Source organism: Perissodus microlepis, chromosome 5 (assembly GCF_051167445.1).
Source record: "Perissodus microlepis isolate ML-2025 ecotype Zambia chromosome 5, ASM5116744v1, whole genome shotgun sequence".
In the NCBI taxonomy this organism is placed as follows: Eukaryota; Metazoa; Chordata; class Actinopteri; order Cichliformes; family Cichlidae; genus Perissodus; species Perissodus microlepis.
In genome coordinates, this window is record NC_140465.1 from 24,490,457 (window position 1) to 24,513,476 (window position 23,020).

At 38.7% G+C, this 23,020-nt stretch overlaps 2 protein-coding genes across 3 annotated transcripts; one reads left to right on the forward strand and one right to left on the reverse strand.

Annotated features, from left to right (window-relative positions):
- Positions 1 to 1,783: 1,783 nt before the first annotated feature.
- On the reverse strand, positions 1,784 to 22,351 carry ergic3 (ERGIC and golgi 3). Of its 2 annotated transcripts, XM_084929013.1 has the most exons (14): positions 22,173 to 22,351; positions 20,529 to 20,599; positions 19,529 to 19,616; positions 19,307 to 19,426; positions 18,099 to 18,195; positions 17,832 to 17,997; positions 17,126 to 17,183; positions 13,693 to 13,707; positions 11,247 to 11,278; positions 10,992 to 11,088; positions 7,248 to 7,312; positions 6,952 to 7,088; positions 5,532 to 5,587; positions 1,784 to 5,412 (listed from the first exon to the last, which is right to left on the reverse strand). In XM_084929013.1, exons 1-14 carry the CDS (start codon positions 22,258 to 22,260, stop codon positions 5,333 to 5,335), a joined length of 1,170 nt encoding a protein of 389 aa, XP_084785139.1. In that variant the 5' UTR covers positions 22,261 to 22,351; the 3' UTR covers positions 1,784 to 5,332. The 2 variants fall into 2 exon arrangements, with proteins under 2 accessions (XP_084785139.1, XP_084785140.1); XM_084929014.1 differs by lacking the exon at positions 13,693 to 13,707.
- romo1 (reactive oxygen species modulator 1) lies at positions 8,094 to 11,380 on the forward strand. The gene is made up of 3 exons (XM_084929025.1): positions 8,094 to 8,238; positions 9,911 to 10,041; positions 10,352 to 11,380. Exons 2-3 carry the CDS (start codon positions 9,911 to 9,913, stop codon positions 10,458 to 10,460), a joined length of 240 nt encoding a protein of 79 aa, XP_084785151.1. The 5' UTR covers positions 8,094 to 8,238; the 3' UTR covers positions 10,461 to 11,380.
- Positions 22,352 to 23,020: the final 669 nt, after the last annotated feature.

Sequence of the window (23,020 nt, forward strand, 5' to 3'; positions counted from 1 at the left end):
GACTGAGTTCACATCACTCACAGAGCACTATGACCCAGACACAGTTATATTTCCAGTATCCAACTACTGTCTGTGGACTGTAACACTGAACTGCTCAGCCTTGCGTGGCTCTGACACACTCTCTCACACACACAGGAAGTTACTCAAGCAAGCTGTAATTTCATTCAGATGCTCCATCGCTCTGTGTGTGTGTGTGTGTGTGTGTGTGTGTGTGTGTGTGTGTGTGTGTGTGTGTGTGTGTGTGTGTGTGTGTGTGTGTGTGGACAGTTGAAACAAGTGGACTGGTTGAAGTATATAGTCGCCATCTAGTGGCTGATGTAACTACTTCCGATTAAGAAATAAGAAGGAATGTATTTAATACTTTATTATGTAAAGATGGAAAAATAATAATTTAGCAGGACAATTAAAGTCACTAGCTTCTCTTTGAATCAGTAACCTCCCTTTATCCCAGCTCTGCTATGATAAAGGGAAGCCAAATATAAGATGCTCAAATCTCAGGAGTAGTAATTTAGTGTTTTAGCACTGTGTGACTTGAGCATCTTCCAGGCTTTTGCCTTACTTTGGGGTCAAAATGTTATAATTAAGAAAAAAATGTAAAAAAAACAACAACAAAAAAACAAATAAAACAAAACAAATCAATGTATAAAGGCCATATGTTAATCTCTTGAACATAAAAAAAATAAATAAGGAGGTCAGTCTATGTACAAGCAAAGCCTACCCACCAAAAGTTCAGGCTTCAGCTCTAAGGACTCCGTTTCAGATATTTAGTTCTGCTCATCTCCCTGTATGATGTCTTTGACAGCCAATCAGTTGAAAGCCAGATTAAAGGGAGAGGGAGGTAAAACAGCTTGTTTCAGAGGACAATCTGAGAAAATGCACCACAGATGGTATGAAAGATGGATGTAGCTCCATCACCTACTGGTTTCACAGGTTCTGGTTTGAATCCTTTGAAATTTTTTGCATGCCCAATCTCTGAGTCCTTGCAGCCTGTCATGGGGCTAATGCAGGGATTCAGAGATTTCCAATTGGACATGCAAACAGTTTGATGCGCCATTGAGTGTTTCATAGCACAGATAATCCTCCATTTTTTAAACATAGTATGACAGAAATTTATATAACAGGCTTAATTTCTCATTCGGGATGAGTTCAAATGAGCCCATAAACAAACAGAGGTCAAGATAAGATTCACTTTCCCATAGACTTCTATAAGACAGGAAGTCTTTTTGGAACCACAGCTATCACCATCAGGTGGCTTTCAGATAGGATGCAAGTTTTAGACACTTCAGCACTGGTTTAATTTTTCGGACATGGAAGCTGTGTCCATGTTTGTCTTTAGGATCTCCACACAAGAACACCAAGGCATAAGATAAATAAGGATTATTTTGAACTGTTGACCATGTAAAGCTAATCTAGAGTCCAAGAACCAAACCATGGAGCTGGAAATAAGCATAATAGCTCCCTTTGAAAGATCCAAATTCTGCTTCTGGTTTGATTTGATTAATTGTACAGACTGTACTAAGATTACATTACAATATTTAAACCAGCACAGTGATGCAGTGTTGGCACCGTCCCCTCTCTCTAGGCTTTCCCGCGTCCTCCCACAGTCCACGCATGTTAGATCTAAATTGGCTGTGGACGTGGGGGTGTGTAGTATAGGGAGTACCCTGCCTCTAGCATCAACTCTATCCCTTCACTCCCTTCAGTTGGATAAGAGGTTAGGAAAACGGATGGATGGATGGAATAAAAAAAAAACCCCAACAACAACAACAACCCACACACAGTGTAAGCTGGTGTATTCAACATTTATTGTCTGTCATTTTAAAAACTGTTTGAGGACAATCAAAATATAAATACATTTCTCTCTGTCACTCTCCCTCTCTCTCACATACACACACAAACACACACACACACACACACGACCCCTGCCCCTGATTATGATGTTAAAAGGTGCAACAAAACAACCATCAACAACTGAGAACAACCGGGATCTTTCAAAATCAACCGGATTTCAGAAGCTTTTACACAGAGAGATCCTTAGAGTATACAGTCATAACAAGCAGGACCCACCACACTGACATGAGCTTCAGTCACAGATTCACACCATGTTTTGCCGTCCTCCTAAGACCATCATGACTCAATACGTGGAACAGTTAAAACAGAAAGTGGGTATAACTTGAACCATATTTGAGAACAAGTTTAAACTTGGACAGTTTGATGAGATTTGATCAAGTAAGAACTGTGAATAAGTTATTTGCATAAACAAACATCAATACTGGGAGGAAATCTGGTAATGACTTTGCAATTGACTTTTTTTGGCCAACACTGCATTGACAGAAAACTGAACATTGAGTTTAGAGGTCCAGTGAGACTTTGAGGGTTTCCAGCTTTCCTTGAACACAGCAGGAGGGAGAGCTTCTGATTCCCAGTTCCAAGCTGCAGAATCTAAAGCTAAAGATACCCAACGCTGGACTGAAAGTTGGTCTTCCCCCAAAATTATGAAATGAACTAAAACCTCAGTTCAACTCAAGGCTGAAAAAAGCTCACAGCATGTTCTTGAAATTGTTCATCATTGATGTAAGCCGAGCCTGAAAAGATCGTTTCCAAACCAACAATTTCAAACCCAGATTTCGGTTCAGTCTGATGATCTTCAGAATAAACAACAGGGGCGAAGTTCAAACTGGCAGAAACATCTGGACACCACATGGTGACTCAACATGTGAGTCAGGAGCACAGTCAGACTCAACCCGACATTTACACGCTCTCTTCTTGTGGTTTGAAGCTGCCTGCTGACCCCTCTCATTTAATGACTGAAGCTTTTGGATGAGAATAACACTCGGGTCACGGGGATGAGGAGGAATATCGTCATGTGAAGCTACTGGCTGCACCAAATTTTTAACATCCGCAACAAAAAAACAAACAATAATTTAACCGCAGTCTAAGTGAGCAGATTTATTTTTAGTTACCCCGTTGTATGAGAGAAATAGACAAACCTCAACAAATCAACCGCTTCCCTCTGTATTCTAATTCAAGAATATCTTTTTTGTGTTCAAAGTGTTGAATTGTTGGATTCAGCCCCTCTCCTGAGGCAGTGAGCAGTGCATCTGCACATATCCCGAAAATAAAAAAATGATGGTAAAATCATGGGAAAGATTTCATTTCCAAGTCACATTATGGGAAGAGTCAGGGGTCATTTTGGCCTCTAGGGAGGCAACTTCCTCTATAACCGTAAACGAATTACAACAATTTTCTGTTGACAGTCACTATAAAATGTCATGTGACCAAATCTCACTGTTCAGGTTTAGGGGGGAAAGAAAGTTGAATGACTAAAACGGTCAAGGGAATGCTGAGGAGAGGAGGATACGTAGAGTGCAGTCTGGAAGATGTGTCATTAGAACCACACACCACCAGTCAGCTATTGTGATTCATCTTTGTATTTTCTTTCCAACCCGGTGAGATGTCACAGCGTCGAGTTCTTACACTAACCTCAGACCAGTAATCCTCAGACTCAGATGGTGTCCCTATGTGTGTAAACCTGATGAAAGTCAGACAGATGGAAACGGTGCAATTTAAATATTCCAGCAGTAAATCCGAGGGAGTTTTATTCAATCCCCATTAGTTTTCCCTCCTCGGGTATCAGGTGGGCAGAGAGTCAGTCCTAACATCTGTTTTTTAGCCGCCATATGTAGAATTTTTAAATTAATGACTCCTTCAACTTCCAGTAATAGTTTTGAGGCATTAAATGTTATAACTGTTAGCAAGAAAGTAAAAATTTTAATCACGTCTTTGAATTTATTCATTGTTCAGCAATTCAAATAGTTCTAATGCTGTGCTGAAAGAGGGGTGATTATCTGAGACAGCTGCCTCTGATGGTGGAATAATGACGGAGGACACCGACATGAGGCTATTTTAAGTCAACTCAAAAAAGCAGATTGAAAAATCAGACGTCTTTACATAGTGTCTTTAAATTATGTTGGAATATTTGTAGTGCTCTGATTTTATCATTTCGTTTTTTCCCAGCTACACACAGATTGAGGGCTGGGCTACACAGCTTTCATTTATACAACACTGAAACATTTCTGTCATCTATTTAGCACGCCTGTGTTTTACTCCACTCAGGTCTTGCTTGGTTTATAACATGGCCAGGGTATTTATAAGAGCTCTGATGAAGACCTGCAGGCCACATCGCCAGAATAAATTGGTGAAAATGACATTTTTCATCTTTTCACCGGACATTTTGTTTATGCGCTGTATTTGAACTTTTAGACATTCAACACAGGAACAACACTGCATCTAATATACTGGGAAACTGCATCTCAGGAATCAACTAGGTGTTAGCGTGAGTCTTTTTTTTGGAAGGACAGAGGGGTTAATTACATTTTAGCAATATTTAAACACTAAATTCATCTTCTCACTTGTACAGAAACAAACATAAAGGGAACATGTGATGAGAATTTGCAAGTCAGGCTAAATTTAATATTTTTCTTGTCAATAAATCCCTTTTGAAAAGACCAAAAGCAACAAATGTCTGACTATCTAAATACGAAATACTAAAAAAACAACAACTTCCCAGTTACTTCTTAAAATAGCTGGTTAGTTAGCTTCATTCATTTGATTTACAACTGTTATTCAAAACAGCTGGTTGGCAGCAATGGAGCATGGTTGGTTTAGCTCTTTTTGTGGAACTTGCTGAGAGTAAGAAAGATAAAATAAGACAAACATAACCAAAATAATGAGTTTGTAATCTCAAAAAGTTTGATAAATCAAGACCACGAACTGTATTTTCCATGATTGTGACTTTTAAGGCCTACTGGGGCTTCAATTTGTATAAAATGTCATCAGTGAGTCCAGGTTACATGAAGTGAATTAGTGATAGATGGCCTGTCTTTCTCATTCCTCTAGACACTGGGATCAACCACGATTCTCTAACAATCATTCGGTGTAGTGATCTGACAGTGGACCGGTGCGCAGGTCCTTTTTCCCCCTGGAGGCTGGGTGTGCATCTGCTGCTGTGCTTGTAATCAATCACAGAAAAATCAATCTCTGATTCTGTCTCTGTCCTGTGTGGAGAGGAAAATTCAAAAACGCGCAAGTTCCTCTCCAGACTTTTTCAAGAACAAAAAGAGAGGCAGAGAAATTGAAAACCTGGACGATTTAAAACTTCTGTCTCTCTCTGCATTTCTCTCCCTCGACCTAAGAGAAGACAGAGAGATGGAGAACTGTGCTCCCGCTTTCAAACTTCTCCCTCCACCTTTCTGCCCTTCTTCTCTCTGTCCTTCTGGCTCTGTCATTGTCTTGGTCTGTGTTGCACCGTGGAGGCCACTGGGGAGCGCTGTTAGGATGTCTTCCCCAGCTCTATCTTCTTCTGGATGGCACGAGCTGAATGGTAGATGAGCGAGTCGATCAGACCGGCCACTGCACAGGTCAGGAGGCAGGATAAACACAGAAACACAGTTTGATTACATTTTTAATAATATATACATATTTTATTGCACAGGTAATAACACAAAGCATATGTAAATAGCACCACTGACCTGTAAATACTCCTCCAATAATGGCACAAACTCCTGTTAGGAAGTGTGTAAAGGACCTGAACAGGGAGAGAGAAATTATTTGGTATTTAGATTTGGCAAAAAATACATAATGATACCCTTCATTTTATTACCAAATATCATTTTAAACACTTTCCTCCCACGAATAAAGATTATTTGTCATTTTTCTTAAATATCTGATGTCCAGACTACAAAACCAGTTTTTTGGACTACATTTCCTCATGAACTGCACTTAATGACCTCCACTAGACACAATGTACAGTTACACTGTGTATATTGTAAACTCTCCTGTCTTCCTCCTGTCATCCCCAACCAACTCAGCAGACGGCTGCCCCTTCCCAAGTCTAGTTCTGAAGGAGGTTTCTTCCAGTGAAAAGGGAGTTTTTTGTTCGATATTTACTCGCCAAGCGAGTAAATATTGGAGGTATGTCCCAATTCATAGGCCGCATCCTTCGGAGGCCGCATTTGAAGGCCGATTATGTCTCAGCCAGGCTACAAAGGCTGTCCCAATTCGAAGGATGCTCCAAATGTGGCCGACAAATGCATCCTTCATTTACCCGAATTTGAAGGATGGGTTGGGTGTATCCTTCATGGCCCAACCTATCCCAGAATTCATAGCGCGGCTCAGCCAATTCCAGTTTCCAACAATGGCGGCAGCTACTTAATTCTTTCTGGGTCACACAATAAACTTTTAACATATTTTCAGGTGAGACTGTAGCTGTGTAAACTTCAAATATCTGCTCGGTTTATCAAGACATCGCATACTTGCAAAAGTGCTCTGACACTTTCGTAGCCATCTTTTACCCACCAGCCTCATGGCTAACCGGGAGGTCGAGGCTTGCTAGAGCTGGTGAGAATACTGGACTCCTGGCACCCCGCGGTCTTTCACTACTCAGGTTAAACATGATACACAAGTATCTTAGATAACTTAAAAGTGTTACTGTTTGGCATTTTTCAGTGTTTTATTTGTTCCTCAGTAAATGTTTGCCTGAGATTAAAGTTTTCACACAGCTGAATAAATGTCAAACAGAAAACTGATTAAACAGAAGTGTGAGATGGTCGAGAATTTACTCCAGTGTCGTGTTCTATATTAGCGTGCAACGAGCAGGCGGCTGAGTTTATTAACCTCCACCAAGACAGCTCGTGACGCAAATCTGAAGGCTAGACTGTCCCCATTTCACAGCCTCGCACTTACGGCCTTCCCGGTCTTTGAAGGACCCGGCCCACGTAGACTGTGAAGGCCGGGTCTTTCAAAGAATGCGGCATATGAAGGTAGCTTGAGTCTTATAGATGACCTATCTACTAAATCAAACAGGTTTACTGCATTGGCAGAGTCACAATGTAAAAACTTATCGTGTTTGAAAAACGGTCAGCAATAATGAAAGCTACTTTTACAACTTGCCTGTGTTTCTCTGTGAATTTAACCATCATGGGTGACAGCTCATATAAAACAAAGACGCCTGGCAGCCCCTGGTCTCCTATTAGCCCGTTGGCCACTTTCTCGTGCCTGGTAACTGAGAACTGGTTTGTTTTTACCACCTGGTGAAAAAAGGGGAAAACCGAAACACAACAAAAACCTGAGTAATCCAGGCTGTAATTTATCTGTTTGTTTGTTTTTTAATTAAATAACTTCTTAAAATCACATATTATGCTTTTGGTGCATTTGAAGAGTAAACATGAAGAGACAGTTCGACTAACCTCGCCGTCAGTTTTCACGTAGATGGTAGGAACAATTTTCACAAAATACTGGTACATCATTGATGCTGTGAGGGGGGAAGTTTTTACCATTAAAATATGAAAGCAGTCACATTAAAAAACATAATAGACATATCTAATATCTAGACTTCAAACCCAACCACAGCTCTATTCTATTGTCTCAGATATTAAAACAAGTGTTCATGACATGTTTTATATTTAGGACTATTTTTAATTCAGTTTACAACACAGTACAATCTGACAAACCCTAAAAAAAGAGTCACACACACACACACACACACAGTGAAGCTTACAAAGCTGGATCACAGCATGTCAAATAACTTCAAATAAATGCATAGAACTAGTTGTTTGAAGAGTCCTTCTCCTGACAATATTTTTATATTTCAGCTTTGTGCCACTTCTCATCTATACCTCAGGAAATGAGACACTTTCTGCTGGCTGCTAAGATTGATTTCTGGATCACAGGCACTAAGGACAGGGAAGACCAGGAACCGCAAATCCATTATTATATCCCAAAGAACCAAAATGTTTTTTGATTAGTAAAGCTTTTTGTCAGAATCTTGAAAATTACAGGAGGGGGTTATGTACTCAAAACATATGATATAAATTTGCATTAAATCTACATCACAGGTTTTAAAAAACTGACCTTAAAACAAAGGAGTAACAGTGATGTGTTAAAGAACACAATAGTGTGAATGCATTCACACAATTAGCTGCTTAATGGAAATAAATGGGAAAATTGTATTAAATGTTGTAATAAAACACAACCACAGGATGGCGCTGTTTGCTACCCCCCCTCCACGTTACTGTAGCTCTTTATGACCTTCCTCTATCTTTTTCTTCTTCCTCTATCCGGTTATGGAGGTCTGCTTGAAAGGCATTTAAAAGTAGCTGCGCTCAAACTCACGAGAAACCTGAAGTTTCAAATCTAAAAAAAAAAAAACAACCCTCAGTTTTAAACACACAATTAAAGGTAAGCGTGACTTCGGACTCATTCTTTTTAGAAATCACACAGGCTGTCGGTGGGACCAGGCCTCGTCTATCTGTCAAGGCCACAGGTGACGTTAGCATGCTAGGCTAACACAACAAACCACACGGAGAGAAAAAGGTGAATTTGACAGGTTTCGTCAAAGGAGACCACACTTTCCTTTGTTATCTTGGCTTACATAAGCGCCCTTAAACGGCAAACGTTAACACGCATGGACAAGCTAACGTTAGCCTAGCATCCCAGCTAGGGAACAGTAAGTCTGCGACCTGATTTGTATTAATGCGAGTCAACGCAACAGATTAAAATGTCTTTAAGCTGTAATGGTTTTAACTTGAGTGACTTAAATTACAGATTAATCTCGGGTATGTTTTTATAATATTTACTGGCAACGATGCACAAGTGTATCCAAAAAGTCAGTAAACATACAGAAATGCGCACAGCTTGAAAGGATGACGACTAATTGCTGATGGTAACTGCAGAGTACTGGAACGCGTGTACAACTGGGATCACTGAGTTAACTCGGTGACCTTAAGGCAAAGAAATCCAAAACACTTTGTACATAATTGTTATACTTGAATACTTAAATTCCAAAAAACTCAACAAGGTTCTTGCCGCACTTTGTGAGCTGTAATGACGACCCTGCAGCGATCTGAGATTGTTTACAAGCTTCAACCTGAACATTTACCCGTGGCAGCTGCTCACCTACATCCTTGCAGCTATTCTTAGATTTATATTAATGCAGTTTGCACTACTCTTATACAATCTCAATCTTTACTCTTCTTTAACACCATTTTTAGTTATTTTTGTTATCATTCTTGTGCATAAATACAATTTTTGTATATATGTATATATTTGATAGCACTACTTTTACTTTGTTTTGTTATTATACACTGTACTATTTTTGTTTGTTATCTTGCTGTTCTAGCACTCGTTTTCTTTCTATTTTGACATAAATCAGAGGCATTGAAGCCTCTGACACCTGAATTCATAAGTAATTTCAAAGCCCTGGTTGTGCCAGTTAAAGAATAATAATCTTCAGAAGAGTACAACCCGACACATGTAATTTTCTCATATGGGGATAATATTGTTGGCTGATATTGCCAAGAAGATTAAGTTTACTGACAGCGCTGGCTGAGATTTATTTCATGATGTTTACATTTTTATGGCTAACATGAGGAAAAACATCTTGAACAGTTCATGTATTTGGGTACTGAAGTGCTTTTTCTCCTGGCAAAAAGGGGGAATGAATAGCTTTATCAGACAAAACATTTGAATACTAGAATCAGCCCTGAGTTTCAGAAATGGTGAATCACAAGTTGCAATCTAGAACTTGCATTGGTTAATCTAATCAAATGGTCAACAAAAATGATATGCTATCAGTTTCAGTAATTGTAGTGCATTTACTTATATGGCTTTGTAATCTGGAGTGTTTCTGTTGCCACTGTTTCTTCAGATAAAATAGCTAATATTGATGAAATTAGCAAATATTATAATCTCACAGGTCATCATTTGTAGACCTACCACAAGCCACTTTTCACAGAGTGAATTAAGGATTCCAGAGGGTCTGTTTTACAATTTTTGAATAAGAACAAATACATAAGATGATAATTTATCCAGCTGGTCTTTAACCTGTTTTTTTTGTTGCAATCCTCTGTAGATGCCGGTGGCTGTAGGTCCATATGGCCAGACCCAGCCAAGTTGCTTTGATCGGGTCAAAATGGGCTTCATGATGGGTTTTGCAGTAGGAATGGCTGCTGGTGCCATGTTTGGTACTTTCTCCTGTCTCAGGTAGGTTTGAATTTGGTGTGGGAACAAACTATTTATATAAGATGCAACAGTATTGTGCTGCTCTAAGTGGTAAATACAGACAGTGCATTTTGTGCATCAAGATGTTTTGCTACAATAATTGAAAACAATCTTATTAAAAAATGTGTTTTATGCTCACATATATGGAATTTTTAAATTTGGTGTAAATGTTGCTTGCTTCAACTTGATGAAGAAATGAAAGCTTTAACATGTATCAATTTTGAGGCTAAATATGGAGTGTCTCACTCTAGGTCACATGAATAAAAAGTAAGACTGTTATTTCTCTCTCCAGGATCGGCATGCGTGGCCGGGAACTCATGGGAGGAGTAGGAAAGACCATGATGCAGAGTGGAGGGACGTTTGGCACTTTTATGGCCATTGGTATGGGTATTCGCTGCTGAAGACAAGAGGAAAGACCTATATACAAATATTCAACCATGGGACTCTTCAACTATTCCCAGTCACAGCTTTCTGTCCATTCAGTGCTGCCATGTTCTCAGCCAACAGTCTAGTTTTGTCAATAAAAGTTCAAATTCATGAAATGGTTTTCAGGGGGTAGGTGATTTACTTTTTGATGCCTTTAAAACAAACAAACAAACAATTGGTAACACAGGTAATTATATTTAGTTCAGTGACACAACAGGGAAATACTTTTTCTTATCAATGCTGGTTTCTTTTGATTACCAGCCAACATTCTATTTTAAACATGACCGGAAACCTGGAAGTTCACAATTGGCACATCTCTAACCATAGTTAAGAGTTTGGAGTTGTTGATCAATTTGTCACTGAACAGTTGTTTGACAGGTTAGTCCAACTCGGAAACATTAATCCGAGAAGTAAACCCTGAATCGTTTGAGAGCAAGTGCCAGGCTGCTCCTGCTTTGATGTCAGCAGCACTATTGATATTAAAAACAAAAACTTGTATCACTCACCCTGTGGTGCTGTGACATCAGTCCCATCCAGGGGGTTAACAAGACCGGGGTAATCTTTACCAAACGACAGGTGTTTTATCAGATGGGTCATGTTTATCTGTAGAAAGAGAGAGTACAAGTTAGCAGATCTCAGAAATTTCTCTGAGTAACTAGCAATAAGCATAAAATTTCACTGCTGAAACAGCCAGATAGCTTGGACTGTAACATACTTGCAGTATGTATTATGAGAAATGATCAAGAAAATATGTTACTTACATTGTCCAAGCCAAAACTCTGCAGGTCGTGTACTGCAAAAGAAACAAAACCACTTTAAATCACTTACTAAAAAGTAAAAAAAAAATACAAATACAGGCCATGTGTAGTAAATGAAATAAAATGTGTTCAAATCAGCTTGTGTGATTGAGTAGTGCCCCTTTGTTCAGCTGTTTGACTCAATTTGTGGATGAATTTGTGGCTTCCTGGCACAAAAGTTCATTCCAGAGTTGGTAGATCTCTGTCAAATACTGGAGTATCTAAAATGGGATAAATTTAGGGCACTTTTATGGTAAGGAGGTTGGATTTAGAGGGACTGACAAGCAGCAAGTTCTACAATGGCTCCACAGACAAACTCGTCACCTTTTTGGAAGAACTACAATCACACAAACAAGTGACAGCTGCACAGTGCAGAAGCTGATCAGGGCAAACTCTAAAGCAAACGCCAAAGGTTTGAGTTCACCACATGCTTAGCAGTAATGTATTACCCCTTTATTGCAATTAGTACTTGTATGTGCAGTAATAAAGGTACTGGTTTAGTAAATTTTATGACAAAAAAAGTAATACCTCTACTTTTCTTATACAAGCTGTAAGCCTGGTCCAGTATAATAGGTGTCATTATGTATTTGATCAATTTGAAATTTTACTTCTCATATACAGTCAGGGGACCAAAACAGCCCAGAGACCAGAAATGTTAGGTCCACAGATGCTTGCCATTATTATACACAATGTAACTTGGAGCTTCGATCATCAAGCAAAGAAGAGGAGCAGTCTACAGAAGTCGAGTTATGTTGAACCTATACAATCTTTCCATTTTCAAACTTTAAAGATGATGCTGACTTAAAGGGAGCCGATTCTGCTTTATTCCTGCTCCATGTGTTTTTTTTCTTGGACTCTACTGCAGTAGTTTTGCATTATTTACAGTCAAAAATAATTCATCTTATACTGAGTGCAACTCCTCAGTTCGCCTTCTCTCTGAAGTGCTCCCTTCCCGCTCCCTGTAAGCCTACTTTGTTGTGCTCACAACTAAAGTAAAAGGACTATATTAGGGACATCCCCCGTTTCTAAACACAAAGCCAGTAGGGGGGAAAAAAAAGTGAAACTGAGTGTTTAGAAGGCGGATCTTTTGTCTCACACCATTACTTGTGTGCTGACCTCATTATTTTAAAGTTCAGCCATGTTTAATAAGAGCGTCCACCAGTGGAGCAGTATATACTGTCACACACTCACACGTATGTGTGTGTGTATGACAGCCAATCAGAAAAGGCATAATAGGTCCCCTTAGAAGTAACAAATGCAGCAGGACTCCCCAACACCCATCAGCAACACTCCCCTTGAAATCCAACACTTGTGTTTTTAGCTTATGCTTTTTTATCACTTTGCTTAATTATAGCATAGGTATATATATTCACAGTAAGTACACTGCTCAAAAAAGTAAAGGAACACTTCTTTAATCAGAGAACATCATCAAGTCAGTTAAACTCCAGTTTTAGCTGCTTTGGTTTTAATGAAATTAACAACAGACGCACTAGAGGGGCAACAATGAGACAACATCCAAGACAAGAATGGTCTTACAGGTGGAGGACACTAGCATTTCTCCCATCTTTTTCATTTCTGACAGTTTTTTGTTATATTACTGTTGCATTTAGCTAGAGTCAGCATCACTGCTGGCAGCATGAGGCGACACCTGGACCCTACAGAGGTTGCACAGGTACTCCCAACTCCTCCAGGATGGCTCATTAATACATGCCACTGCCAGAAGACCGTCTCCCAACACAGCCTCAAGAGCATGGAGGAGATTCCTGGAGACAAGCAGTTACTCTGGGAGACCTGGACAGGACTATAGAAGGTCCTTAACCCATCAGCAGAACCGGTGTCGGCTCCTTTGTGATGGAGCAGGATGATGACAGCCAGAGCTAAAAAAATGACCTCCAGCATGGCACTGGTCTGAATGTCTCTAGCCAGGCAATCAAAAACAGGCTACCTGGCACCGTGGAGGCTGACTGGCATTTGCCATAAAATACCATAATTGGCAGACCCATCACAGGTGGCCTGTGCTTTTCACAGATGAGAGCAAGTACACGCTAAGCACACGTGGCAAATATGGAAAGGGCCCAGAAAAGCCGCACAGAGCTCCACAGGCTAGGCAACAACACCCTGACTGCCCTTAGGTATGAGCATGAACTCCTTGGACCCATTGTCAGACCTCATGCTGATGTGTTGGGTCCTGGGTTTGATTTTGGAAAAATGGTCGAGCCTGCCATATCATTTTTTTCACTTTTGTTTTTTAGGGTGTCTTTAGCTAATGTGTTTTCCCCACATTTTTTTGAGCAGTGTTCTTCATTATGTGCAACTATTTATTGTAACAATGAGCAGGCTAATAAACTGCATTAAAGCTGTTCTTCAAAAGAATAAAAAAAATAAAATCTGCAAAAAAGGATGGACTTACTTTCCACAGCGTGCACTACAGAAAAAAGAGAAAAGAGTCACAATAGTAATGCAGGTAGACAGCAAACCATGTTACATTAATGTGGTTGGGCATGTCAGTAGGGGCTGCACAACTTTGACAAACTGAGTTTTTATGCTCAATATCTTTAGATTTATTGTATTAAGAAACTAATAACTTAACTCGGGCAATGAAAACAAGCTCTTTGTGTTTGTGATTTGGCTGTTTAGAAGTATTAAAAGCTTAACTCCATTATACATTTTGATTTATAAGCTTGAGATTTACAGCACAGAAAAATATCCAATTGAGGAGGATTATATTTGTCAGCTCTAAAAGGTTTGAGCCCCTTGTGATTTAGAAAACAGTTTGTATCCTGTCGGAGTAATTGTGCAGTCCCAGACACACACAGTACAGAGGGTTTAAGGTCAGTCCAGGCTGGAGATGATTTGGGACCAGAGTAAGGATGAAGCTGGTTTATTTCAGCCACAGCCTCGATTACAGTCCTCAAGTGATTCTTGTCTCTTGTTTCTTCTGATAAGCATTTAAATATTACACCGTTGAGATTCAGTCATGATCTCACATTAGCAACTTAAGAACAAAGGTCAGTGTTTTATGTTCCAGATAGGAAACTAAAATCAACAGTGGAAAGTGCAGTAAAACGTCAGCTTCTTTCACTGTTTTACCAGCCAGCCAGGTTTTTACTAAAACACATTATTCTTTATACTTTAAAATTTGGTATTCAGACAGTTTTAAAGTCAGATCAGAAGTAGTGTTGTGGCAGATTTGCCAAATAAAAATAAATGTTTTTAGCATGTGGTAGCTGGCTACTGTTAATTTCCTGCTCTGGTACTCCATGAGGTCTAAGTCATCAATGAGAATAAGAAATGCCCTAACCCACTGTTATTGTGTCTTAGCTGAAGATGTTTCATTTGAATTTGAAACAGAACATTTTTAAAAGTCCAACTTCCACATCCTGATAGTACACATAAGCAATTTTACAAAATGAAAGCATAAATAGTAACAAGTGTCTTAGACCTCATGGGGTGACTGTACATATGAGGGAAACATTTAGCAGGCAGACAAAAAAAAACAACTTCCAGTCACAATAATGAGCAAAATGCATACACAATGATGGCAAACACAACAGAAACACAAGAAAGAAATGAATAAAAGGAATAAAAACGTAGACAAACACTATGTGAGAGGTAAAATGATGAGAAAATTGCACTTTGGCTGAAAATAAATCTGCTACAAACACTTCAGAACAGATTTGTTAGCTCCAGAAAGAAACTTTGGTTTACCTACAAACTCAAAGTTCAGCTATCTTCTAAAGAGAAACCTCTGAGTACAGAATATGACACCCATCATGAAACACTGCAGTCAGCTTTGTAAAACCTGATGTGGATTCAGTCAAACTCCCAGGCAATGCATGAAAAACAACACGAATGACAAGCAGTGTCACTCGTACTAGGGCTGGGCGATATATCGAGTTTTTTAAAAATATCGATATATTTTTATACGAGATATAAGATGTGACAATATCCTTTATATCGATATATACGTTATAATTATAGTTGTGGAGCCATAAGTTTGCCTCTCTTTCGTCCACTTTTGTCTCTACGCAACGTTACTCCGCCTCGCCTCTCCTTCACTGAACACAACTCCCCCTCCTCCCCCATAGCTTCACCGTGCGTGGGGCTGGACGGCGTCAACGTGCTAACGAGCTAACCACGCTAACGCCATGCAGCCCACAGGGGCTGCACAGCCTAAAATCCTTTCATTTTCTCAAAAGTTGACAGCGCGCCTTATGTATGAATTCTGGTTGTGCTTGATGACCGCGAACCGATTTTATGTGGAACACAGCGCTCAGCAATCTGTCAAAAAATGTTTTAGTACAACTTTGGTAAGCTACGGAGCTGCACCGCTTGATGGATTGTCGGAGCATTACGGCTACTACCGAGGAGCCTCGCGGAGTGATACGCACTGTGCTTCAACGTAATATTACCGTATTGTGTGTGTATAAGGACCATAAATGGCACCTGAAGCGGATTTCAAACTCCAGGCTGTCAGTCACGCAGTAGAAGTTGGGAACAGAGCAGCTGTGAAATCTTTGTTATTATGCTCAGCGTCTGTTAGTTTACATTTTGACTGCACAATTGTGAGCTTTTTGTTATGGACAAAAACAACATTGTTTTCTTTTATTTATGGAGCATTATTATTTAATAAATGCTCATAATTTATTTTTGAGTAGTTTTTTTCATGTACATCTATGCTGTATGTTAATAAAAGTGCCTGTGTGACATCTGGGACACAGCTTTGACTAAGAACTCTCTTTTTGTTCTTACTTTATGGCTTTAAAAAAATATCGAGATGTATATCTTATATCGCCATCCAGCTAGAAAATATCGAGATATGAATTTTGGGTCATATCGCCCAGCCCTAACTCGTACCTCTTTCCATTAATTGCAAAGCATGAATAACAGAATGTATTGTTTTCTGCCTGTGAAATCATAAAACCTTTTCAAAATAAAAGACTGAAGATTTCAGAACTTAATGGATTTTAGATAATATAACACACTGACCATTGCCTTTTTCAAAAAAAAAAAAAAAAAAGCATAAATTTACATTTTGTATCCGCTGACCGGTGAGTCTGTGTCTCAGATCCTGTATTGGTAGACAAGATCAGCTGACTGCACTGTAGCAATCCCAGCTACTGTATGTCAAAATCTTCATCACTGAGCTAAAATGAGTATTCTCAACAAAGCAGTCTGAATAGTGACAAATTGCTGTCATATTTATTTCACAAGTAATAAATGCTAAAATGATTTATATTTATTCTTATTATTTTACATTTTTCAAAATGTAAAATAATAAGCAAGCTTATTGTGCATGATTTTCTGTTTTTAATGAACAGATTTAGATGTGTGGCTCAATGTGGACATTTGATTGATGGATGGCTGGATAAATGAATAAATACAGACAGAGACTGATGAACATACATACCCATCAAAGGTTTATAAACACCCTTACGATAGCATCGTAAACTTGTCTGCTAGTCATTTATTTGGAAAAATATAGTCACAGTGATTCTTTCTGTTTAATTTAGGTGTCGTTCAAACAGCGCGGTGATGAAATCCAGGTGAAACACTCCAGACTACAGTGTTCGGTCTCAGATCACTGCTGAATTGTCTGTGATAAAATATGTTGGGTGTCTTTGCCTATAGAAACATCAATTCATCAAAAAGCTTCTTATTTAGAAACTTGATGCATACCTTAGATGCCAACAGTTCTATAGATTCTGGCTTTTTAAAGGTATTTTGGGCTTCTGACTATAATTACTTACAAAGCTCTGCCAATTAGTAAAATAAAAATAAACTAAGGGTGTTAAAAACCTTTGGTTAGGTGTGTCTGTGAGTTGAATGGAGTGGCAGCTTACCGTGGACATGAGACTGCTGGAAACTTTTTCCTGGAGCGAAGTGGAAATTTCCTGCCACCTAAAGCATAAAAAACCCCACCACAAAACATAAGACATATGTATACATAGATATATCCATTTATTAAATTGACTTTGATAAAAATGTCAAGTGATAGCATTGCAAAGGAGTTTTTGTTTAAACCGCAGTTACATTTATAACATATTATTCCTGTTAAACTCTTTCTTGCAAAAACGCTACATTGTTTTTTTTTTTATATTATCTTGTTATATTTTAACTTTGCTCAAAGATCATCTCAGATCATCTTCCACACAGTGGTCCCAATAACAGGACCCAACATTGCTGCATTAGGCAAATAAGGCCAGCTTATGACTGAAACTGGTGCTCAAGGAAACGGTGAATTAAAAGCCACAGACAAATAAGAGTGACATTTACTTATGTAAGTCTATTAATAACTTTCAAAACAGTTTCTTCATAGGCTGGAAATTCTGGATCTTGCAATACAAGAACCAGCTACATCAACATAAAGTTACACAGTTGTGTATCATTCTGAGAGTTGTGTCATCCCAGGTATGACATACTACTGATGACTACTCATCTCAGTAGTATTCTCGTTCTGAACACTGGATGTCCTCCCGAGAGATAACAAGCCTGCTGATCTTTGACAGCCCTGCCATGTTATTAAGGATGACGTGTAAGACTTCATACCTTGTTGACTTCCAGGAAGCCGTAAACCTGACAGCCTTCATTCTTCTGCTCCTGCATCTTCTGAGTGAAACCCTCTCTTTTACATTGCTCGATGGTGTCTGCACTCTTGAACGCCCAGCCTCGCCGCCGATACGCTTCGCGCACATCATCACAGGTGTTGCAGCATCTGGACACACACACCAAGAAGAACCAAGGCGAGTTCACACAGGGTCATACAGTAAACAGAGTAAACAGAGACAGAAAGAGCAGCCTGTGTTTGTGTCTTACTTGAGATCTTCAGTTTCAGCTCCGTAGCAGCTCTCGCATCTGTCTGGGTCCAGCGTGCTGGGATCAAACACTTCGCCATCATCAGCCTTACCGAGCTCTGAACAATAAAACACAAAATAATCATGATGATTAGCAGCCAAACAACATCCCTACTTCAGCACGTAACTCTGAGGAAGATAAACCCTTTCTAAATTACATAGTTGTGTGGGTTTTTTTTTTTTTATATATGTCAGTAAAGAGACCCAATATCCTGTCAGTAATGCAAATATGACAATATTATAAAAAATATAAGAAATGCTCTTTTTCTACAGATTCTTGTCATCTTCATATATTTGTATTTTGAGGTTAATAATGAGACCACATAAGCAAAGTTACAGATGAAACTGACAAATATTTCCAATTTTCTATAGATACTGCAACAATATTGTTAGTCAATTTTTTGACCATGATCATCCTCAAGTTGAAATCTGATATCAGAACAGACCTGAGCAGCATCTAAGCAAAACAAAAGATTCAACTGCTCCCATATTATAAGAGCCACAAACAGCTTTTAAGTAGCGCTGCCTCCTGCATTCACAGTATTGTTGACTGAGGTCTTCTATAGAAGAAATACATATGAGCTTATACATCAAAGAACTGTAAGACACTCTCCTTGTAAATCATTCTCAGAATGCTTTCATTCTCCTGGCACAATAAAAAAAGAAACACTCCCAACAAGTTTCACCATGCATTCCTTTATCTGGGAATTAAAAACACTTCATGGTAACATTTTTCCCACTTGACTTCTGGATTTGTGAGCATACGTTTCTTAATTTTCTTAGGGAGTGATAAAACTATAAAATTCCTCAATATTTCTGACTCTGGAAACATTAATAAGTCACAGATCTTACGTGTGTATCAGTGATGCATGTTGATCACTGGAATGTTTTTATGTTTGATAAGCAAAAAAAAAAAGCAGGAAAAGAGTTTGCTGACTCATTGTCTGTTTTAAAACTATGCCCAGAGAATTTTGCAGTGCAGAGGCTCTGCAACAAGAAAACAAGCAAACAAACAAAGGAAAAAACTGAACAAAAACAATGTAACAAAAAAATCACCACATTATTTGTTAATCCACTGCGCTGCCAAACCAAATACGCACACCTCCACACACTGTCCAATCTGCTGAGCAGTATCAGCACCTTAATGGTGAGCGTAACATCAGCTTTTACCGTGCTTTTCTGCCTCCTGGGTGACAGGTTTGAGCTCTTTATCCAACCGCTGTTTGAACAGATTGTGTTCAACGTCCAGCTGCTGCTCACCAGCCACGTCCATTGCATCTATACTAAGATCTGCCAAGAGAAAAAGCAGATGTAGGTCTTTATCATTAACATATGTTATGATTAGCATGCTAATTTCATCAGTCTGGAGCTTCTTGAGAAAAGAGAACTTACAGGCACACGGCATGTGAGGGAAAATAATATCGATGTTGATTTTGAGTTTGTCTCCCCGTGACGTGTCGACGTACAGCTCAGGATGGACCTGCCAGGCACAGGTGATTGTTAACTTAGTCATCCACGTAAAACAGAAACACCAGTTAAAACAAACGTATTTAATCAGTCAGGGAACAATTTATCTCTGATGCTTTTTGTTTTTTAAACACCAAAGAAACAGAAAGTTAGTCTTCATTTCTGCACTAAACACAGTAGAGTTTCTGAGAAAACCCTGGAAAAAATTTGTTTTTGTTTGTCCTTCACACTTATGTGTGTGTAGACCTTTAGTCTATTTCACTGTTTACATGTGCAGACTCATCAGAGCAGTCTAACAGGTATTTCAGGCCACCTTTATCACCACAGTCTGTACCTTTAATCATCGGTAGAAAAAATTAACCCAATCAGGATCTTGGAAACCACGTCATCAGTGTCAGTTAACTGGTATCAGATGAAACCAGATCTATGATTATGGTTCTTTGCAGATAATAAATATAGATTCATTCATAATGTAAATTTAATTGGAAATTTACTTTATCAAGGAGAAATAAACTGAGACACTGCACTAAGCCCCAGTATGAGACTTAAGTTGCCTGCTGTAACCAAAAGTATTTGTTTGGTATCATATATGAGAACAAGAACAAAAATAATCATCATATTTAGAGACAAGGCAGTAAATATTTTCTTACATTTTACTGAAAAGATTTAGCTCTAGTTCTAGAATATTATCTAGAATTTGCACATTCAAAAGTAATTGTGAAATTTCTATTAATGAATTTTCTGACATGTTTGATTAGACCACTGGCCTGCACACGTAGAAGCTCAGAAACAAGTGTAAAAAAACAGATTTGGAACTAAAACCTGTTATTTTTTTTACTTTGTGTGCCAGATGTTGGGTTTAATTTCACAGGATGGAGGATGACACCATCTAAAGAGGACATCAAAATAAAGTGGATAAACTCACCTCTTTAGTCAGATAGTATTGCAACTCAGAGACAAACAGGATTAGCATGATGACACCACTGATTATAGTCACTGCAGAGACAGAGGAAGTATGCATTTTAACACCACACAATATCACATTTCTGTATAATGAGAAAACTCTGAACTATAACCAAGTGATTACATGAAAGGAATACGTGTACAACAATAACATGGAAAAGAAGCAGCATTATTGTTACTTGTAGCTTCTTTCCAAAAATAATCCAATATTCATATATCACCTAATTCTGGCATATACAGACTGCATATATGCATACATAATATGGCACTAATAAGTTCATAAACTAGCCTACACCACCGTCTGCTCAGCTGGAATACTGGATAGTGCTGAGTCAAAGATCTTGACTGAATAACTACATCTAGGTCTAGATATTTTTTGACACCATTACATTTAATATTTACAGAATACATTTAATATACATAATGTACTCAATTGTGCAGCATGGTGGTACAGTGATTAGCACTGCTGTGAAGCAGCAGTGTCAAGGCGATATTGAAATTTGGTCTTGTCCTTTGGCATCACTGAATGACACGCTGGGTCAACAGTGAGACAGAACTGATGCTCCCAAATGCTCTTTTTCAAGGATCATGTTCTAACTTTCCCTAAATCTAAGCAAGTAGTTTTCAGTCCCTAAATCTGAATAGCAAAAGCAAAAACTGTTTGAAAATCAAATGAATTAGCAATTGAGGAAAAACGATGAAAGTGGAAAACACAAAGGTCCAAATGTGAGCCGAACCTCTGTCTACTGTGATTCTTATGTTTGACACCCCTGGTTTAAATGATACAAATACATCCCTCTTCTTCTTCCATATTCACAAAACAATGTGTTTTGACAGTCATTTAACAGTCACTAGTTTAAAAAAATCCCAAGATTATAAATAACAATAGCCCTGTTGGAAGATCAAAAAGACTAAAAAGTCTACTATACCTCACATTATTTATAAATCATCCTCTACACAATTTTAGTTCCTACCAAACTGCACAATACTGTTGTAGTTCACACATCATGATAACAAGACTGTCTCTAAGCAAATGTCTGCATACGGCGCTGTAATAGATATGTTGTATATAACCTTTCTAATGATGCTTGTCCCATCTCTTATGTTATTGTCATCATAGTATAATTAATTTAGTTCAAGCCTTTTCACGTCTGTTTTTACCTCTTGAATTCCCTCTCTCGAATTAATAAAGTTTTACTCTATAAAAACCACAGGAGAATGATTACAAACTAGTCATCAGTCTTGTAAAATCATGAAAAATCCCCAACAAGTCCTTCACAAAAAGCCTGTGACACAAACTCCTCAAAATGTGTGATTTTAAACCGGTTTCTCTGCATTTGCACCCACACTTTATGCTCAACTGTTCCTGAGCTAGCTGCATCGCTACTCTGTTATCGGAAATGTAAATATTACAGACATCTATTCTGCTTGATTTCAGGCTTCCCTTAAGTTGCCACAGGCATGCTAAGACTGTAACTTTATTCATGTGTACTGTATTTGAGCACTGATAGGAGAAATGAAGCAAATAGCTTTGTTGTTAGCCGCTGCAGCTAACAGGTTGTATGTATGAATGGCTGCTGCTCTGTGACAAATTAAAGCCTCTCACCAGTCGCCCCTCCCCACGTCTTCACTCGGAAATCCTCCAGAGTTTTAGGATAAGCGTCAAACTGCTTCAGTTTATTTAACGTGTCCATTTTCTAAACCTCCAATCACCCGCTACAAAAAATGTTACCGACAGATTCCTTCAGACACACACACCAGCCCTCAACTTTCACTTCCGGGACACGCGAGGGGCAAGCTTGAGCCAATCAGCGTCGGCCGCGTATTTTTTTTTCTTTCGCCTTGCGTTCCTTGTTTTCTTTATTCAAAGGTCTACGTGTGGACACGCTGGTTTACATACAGTTGCATACATTTTACAACAGTAATCACCTTTGTGGTGATTATCAGTAGTTACATTTAAGGCTATTGACAATCAACAACTGCATTATAATTAACACCATTGATAAATAAATAAATAAGAAAGAAATACTAACGATTCATTAATACAGAAGATATCAAGAAATTCATTATTTATTTGACTGTGGCCAGTTATTTGTAATTTTTTATGCTTTGATACTTTTTGGATATTTCCCACATATGTTGATACTTATTCATACTTGTTTCAGCTGATGTATCAAATGTCAGGCACCAGAAGGAGCTTGTATGTTTTTGCAGTTCATGTCTGGGTTCAGGCACAGCACTGTGGTTTCAAGTTACTCAGTGGCTCTAATTTGGCTTAAGGCGTAAAAATGCTGTCTCACTTTGTTAGTCCAGTGTTGGACTGGTGGATGGTGACATGTCCAGGTTGTATGCTCTTAAATGCTTGTCCCTGAATGGGTTGAAAAAAACTGAGAAAGAGCCTAAATTATTGATCGTATCTCCAGACTCCCCAGAACCAAATCCAGTGGTGCATCT

Coding starts and splice junctions, on each gene's coding strand:
- romo1 (XM_084929025.1), top strand. CDS start 9,911: ATGCCGGTGGCTGTAGGTCCATATGGCCAGACCCAGCCAAGTTGCTTT. Junction 10,042..10,351: donor GGTACTTTCTCCTGTCTCAG/GTAGGTTTGAAT, acceptor TTCTCTCTCCAG/GATCGGCATGCGTGGCCGGG.
- ergic3 (XM_084929013.1), bottom strand. CDS start 22,260: ATGGACACGTTAAATAAACTGAAGCAGTTTGACGCTTATCCTAAAACT. Junction 5,588..6,951: donor AAATTCACAGAGAAACACAG/GCAAGTTGTAAA, acceptor CTCCCTGTTCAG/GTCCTTTACACACTTCCTAA. Junction 5,413..5,531: donor TATTGGAGGAGTATTTACAG/GTCAGTGGTGCT, acceptor TGACCTGTGCAG/TGGCCGGTCTGATCGACTCG.